Genomic DNA, 4,576 nt, shown 5'->3' with positions numbered 1-4,576 from the left:
ATGCGGTTTGTCCCATCGGAGCGACGCGGGGGGCTCCCAAAGGACCCCCGGCTCCTTGGGCTGCAGCGGGGGGATCGGTGTCAGCACCGCGCTGGAGCGGAGCGGAACCCAGCCGGCATCACCGCTCCTGGAGCTGCTCCATCAGCGCCCGCCCGTCCTCAGTTCGAACAGAACCGCGGGTTCGGCTGCCGACACGGCCCAGAAATCAGAGGGAAGCGCTCAGCCCCAGGGCAGCGGCCACAGCAGCGTCCCAACCCCGTCCCTGTGGCGCCGGCCGAGGTTTTGCGGCTGCCCGGGGCCACAAAGGGAACCAACCAAAACACCCATGGAAACAGCCGACACAACGGGCAGCTAAAAGTCTTTGGCATCCCCAGTTGGGGCCAGTAATTCTTTGGAATCCCAGGGGAGCGGCCGGCTGGGGCCACCCCTGTCCCTGCCCCACAAAGGGCATCCACTGCCTCTCTGGGCCTCTTTGGGTGCGGTCTGAAATGCCCCAAACGGAGTAGAAGCGTCCACTCCTTTTCCACTAAAGACTGTGGGATGCCATCAATTCCCTTAGAGGCGTGTGCCAGGTGTGTTTAGCAAAAAGGGGCGCCAGAAAGCAGGTGACAAACTTGGGGAACAAAAAAAAACCCAGCGAAATAATTAGGATGGCTGGATCACTTATTTAGGAAACCCTGACGCAGCTCTGCCCCAGTGGAACCAAAGGCACAGGGCAGATCCTCTGAGCTCTCCCCCACATCAGGAACAGCTGGGAGGAACTTCTTTATTCACACAGAGAACACATTTTTTCCCAAAGCTCTTGTTTATTTCAGTGGGATGAACCTGGAGGAGTGGGTGGCACCGATCCCAGGCCGGCCGTGCTTCACTGGCTTGTAGGTGATGGAAAACTCCCCCAGGTAGTGACCGATCATCTCAGGCTGGAAAAGAAGCAGAGCTGGGGGTTAAAGGTGGTGCCAACGAGCAGCAGAGCAGAGCACATCTCACCCAACCACCCGCAGTGCATCGCTGTAACCCACACTGGCTGAAACCCGTGTAGTTTTTCTGCCTGCAGCACTTGGGGAACGGGGAACAGGCTTCAACTGCAGCATGGCTGCTGCGCCAGCATCTCCCACAGCAGCCAGGGACGGACAGCTGCTGGCTGCAGGTGAAGCCGACCGGGACTCAGAGCTCACTCTGCCCCCAGCACACACTGCAGGATCTGCTCAGTGTGCTTTCAGGTCGCCTTTAACACTGCAAACAAAACCCTCAGAGAAAACGTCACTGAATCCAGGCAGTGGGATCAGGTGGCACCACGTTATTCCACTCCTAGAAACTGCTCAGATTCCTTCCACCCCCCCCCCCCCCCGGGGTTGCACGAGGCTCACCTTGATCTCCACCTGGTTGAAGGTTTTGCCGTTGTAGACGCCCACCATGCTGCCCACCATCTCGGGGAGGATGATCATATCGCGCAGGTGGGTCTTCACCACCTCGGGCTTCTCCATGGGCGGCGCCTCCTTCTTGGCCTTCCGGAGGCGCTTCAGCAAGGAGTGCTGCTTTCGGCGCAGCCCCCGGTTGAGGCGGCGGCGCTGGCGGGCGCTGTACAGCTGCATCAGCTGCTCGCTGCAAGGGATGGCCACGCTGAGGCTGCGGTGCCCGGCCTGGAGCCGCTCGCAGACCCTCCGGGTCCCTCATCGCGCACTCAGACACAGAAGCGCAGCCCCCCCGCACTCACTAGGACATATCGAGCAGCTGGTCCAGGTCCACTCCTCTGTAGGTGAACTTACGGAAAGTTCGCTTCTTCTTCTGCTCCACTTCCGCCTGTTGCCGAAGGGGGTGGAAGAGATGCGGCCATCAGAACCACGGCACCGCCGGGAAGGCCTCGCACCGAGCTCCGCCGGAGACCCCGCCGCCCCCAGCAGCCCTCAGGCCCCGACCCCTCCAAGCCGCAGGGACCGCCCGCCCGCCTCCCTCCATCCCCCGGCAGGGAAGAGGCCGCGCCGCCCTCGGCCGCAGCGGAGCCCCGAGCCCCGGGCGGCCGCCCCGGCGGCGGATGGAGCCCGATTAGAACCGCCGCCCCCCCGGCCCGCACCCACCATCTTGGCCTGCTCTGCGCGGAAAGGGGGAGCGGAAGCGGCAAATCTCGCGAGAACGCCGGCGGGCGGAAGTGCACCAAGCCCAGCCCCGCACAGCGCTTCCGCCCTTACTGCCCTTAAAGGGGCCGCGCCCGGCAGAAGCGGAGGTGCGCGGGGAAGCGTGGGAGTGAGGCGGCAGCGTGAGGGGATTTTAAGGCAGGCAGGAGGACGAGGAAGAGACGGAGCCCGAGGGTGAGAGCGGCCGTCCAGCAGCAGAAACGTGGGTTTCTGACACATTCCAGTGGGTGGCACTGTGAAACTGTTCCTTCCTCGCTTGTCCAGGGCGGGAGCCAACAGCGCGAGTCACCTCGCCCTGCCGCGGCCGCCTGGGTCGGGCTCCGGGCATCCGTCAGCCCCCATTCTCTCCATCCAGGCAGCGGTCTTCGGCTTCCAGTAACGGATCTTCGTCTGCTGCTGCTTTCCGGTGCAGTGCTTCCCACGGGAGGGATGTTCGGACCAGGACAGGAGGCAGGCAGGGCCGGGCAGCTGCAGGGCTGGCTCAGCCGCTGCCACGGAGCCTCGGCAGCCTCCTCGAGGTGCGACAGACACGTGCAGGCTCATCTCAGCACCGCTCCACGCTGCTTCTTTCTGCGCAGTCACGAGAAGGACGTTGCAGTTGACTCCAACCTGGAGTCGGGTCTGGCCAGCACTCATCATTGGACTCCAGCGCCCGTTATCCAAGAGAAGCTGGAAAGCAGAGCAACGACTGTAGGTCTGCTTCCATCCCGTGCCTCTCAGAAGAGCCGCGGTTTGCGTTATTTGGTTTGTGTTTCACAAAGCAGTGACTTACAATGCAGGACTCGGCCAGGAAGTCGAAGCGCTGAAGGCAGAGCACGGAGCTGCAGCCACCAGAGCTGCTCTGACTCGGGAGCACCGCAGCCTTTGTGCTCGTGAAAAAGGAACCAGAGCCGAGCTGCTGGGACTCCCAGCCGAGTGGGACTGGGACGATTCAAACAGCCGGCTGCAGAAACCTCTCAACTCAAAGCCAGGTCAACCCGGTGCATCCCAGCTCCGTGCTGCTCCACCCAGTGCAGGAAGCAGCTGTGGGCTGCAGAGCTGCAGGTTGTGGCTGTTGCCTTGCAGAATTACAGCACCAGCGATGCTGCATGCATGTATTTAACTCCCAAATGAAGGGCAACCGGGCAGGGATCTAAGCCTGCCTGTAGACCCAGACTGACCCACTTTGCACTGGTCTCAGCAGCTGCAGGCACGCAGCCAAAGGTTTCCTGAATGCAAGCATCCATCAGAGGTATGGAGAGCAGACAGGAATAAAGAGCACGGCCTCTGATCAGCTCTAACCAAAGTTATCTCCCAATTTCCCGAGCGGACAAAGCAGAGACGAAAGGCGTTTTCCTGGAGCTGAACAAACCTGTCGGGTCTGAGGTCAGAACACAGCAGCATTCGATGCCCATCGTCACCACGCAAAGCGAGCAACCACCCAGAGCCACACACAGCTGTGTGCAAGCCAGCGGCCTGGGGACCTGAGGCAGCAGCCGTTGCTGAGGTCAGTGCAGTGCAGGCAGCAGCCAGCAGCTCTGCAGCGTCCACAAGCTGAGCAGGCGGTGCCACGCAGCTCCTCAGCAGCACAGCTGCTCCTCTCAGGAGCCGGGTGGGAAAAGCTGAGCGGCACCCATCATCCAGACTGCGTTCTGCTGCTGGGAGCTGAACGGTGAACAGCCAGGCACAGCGTAAGCCTGCAGTGCTGACGTTGAGATGGTTTTCAAGAGCGCCAATTGATTTCTCATGGAAAGACGAATTCACAAGAAAGCTCTTTGTAAAAAAAAAAAAGGAAAACAAAAATGGAGACAGGCTTGTGTTTCTAATCCAAATGTACTTCTCTTTATTCAAACCAGGGGTCATCACTGGTTAGTGCAAAATGCACCTAAACCTTTTGCCTGAGGGAAATCTACATCTTAACAAGGCCTCCGTTAACCCCTAATGAAACCCACAGAGGATTCGAAAGAGTTCGAAGCACAGCTCCCAGCCCGCGCTCCGTTAAGTGACTCTGTGCACCAACACGTCTGCACTGCCTTGTTACCAGCTCCACACACCGGGTAACAAATGCAAAATACACTCAGTAGATTTCTTTTTTTTTTTTTCTCTTTTTTTTTTCTTTTTTTAAACTCCCAGAGTTTCTGACCCATCCACCGCTGCTGTCAGCAGTGAAGGAGCTGCAGCTCAGCCTTGCTTCCACCAGTGCTAACGGAAACCCTGTTTTAAATTAAAAAATAAGCCAGCATACATAGTAGAAAATTTTCTCTTAAAAATTTCACAATCTGTAAATGTATATATATATATATTTTGTTTTTTTTTTTTTTTTTTATTCTTTTAAAAAATAAAATTTTAAAAAAAAATTAAAAAAAAAAGCCCCACAAAAAAAAAAAATTAAAAAAAAAAAAAAAAAAAAAAAAAAAAGAAACCTGAAGTTTTGAATTAAAGCTGAAGACATTTTTAAAACCCTG

The 4,576-nt window shown here is 57.3% G+C and overlaps 1 protein-coding gene across 1 annotated transcript; it reads right to left on the bottom strand.

The window, feature by feature from the left end:
- Positions 1-786: 786 nt before the first annotated feature.
- On the bottom strand, positions 787-2,157 carry RPS15 (ribosomal protein S15). The gene is made up of 4 exons (XM_042835963.1): positions 2,076-2,157; positions 1,715-1,800; positions 1,368-1,602; positions 787-920 (listed from the first exon to the last, which is right to left on the bottom strand). The coding sequence occupies exons 1-4, from the start codon at positions 2,076-2,078 to the stop codon at positions 807-809; spliced, it is 438 nt and encodes a 145-aa protein (XP_042691897.1). The 5' UTR covers positions 2,079-2,157; the 3' UTR covers positions 787-806.
- Between the last annotated feature and the right edge of the window lie 2,419 nt (positions 2,158-4,576).

Source organism: Centrocercus urophasianus, unplaced genomic scaffold (assembly GCF_019232065.1).
Source record: "Centrocercus urophasianus isolate 14NV4802_14NV808 unplaced genomic scaffold, USGS_Curo_1.0 seq_56, whole genome shotgun sequence".
Classification (NCBI taxonomy): domain Eukaryota; kingdom Metazoa; phylum Chordata; class Aves; order Galliformes; family Phasianidae; genus Centrocercus; species Centrocercus urophasianus.
The sequence above is the reverse complement of the archived record's forward strand: the minus strand, read 5'-3'. Positions and strand labels throughout refer to the sequence as shown.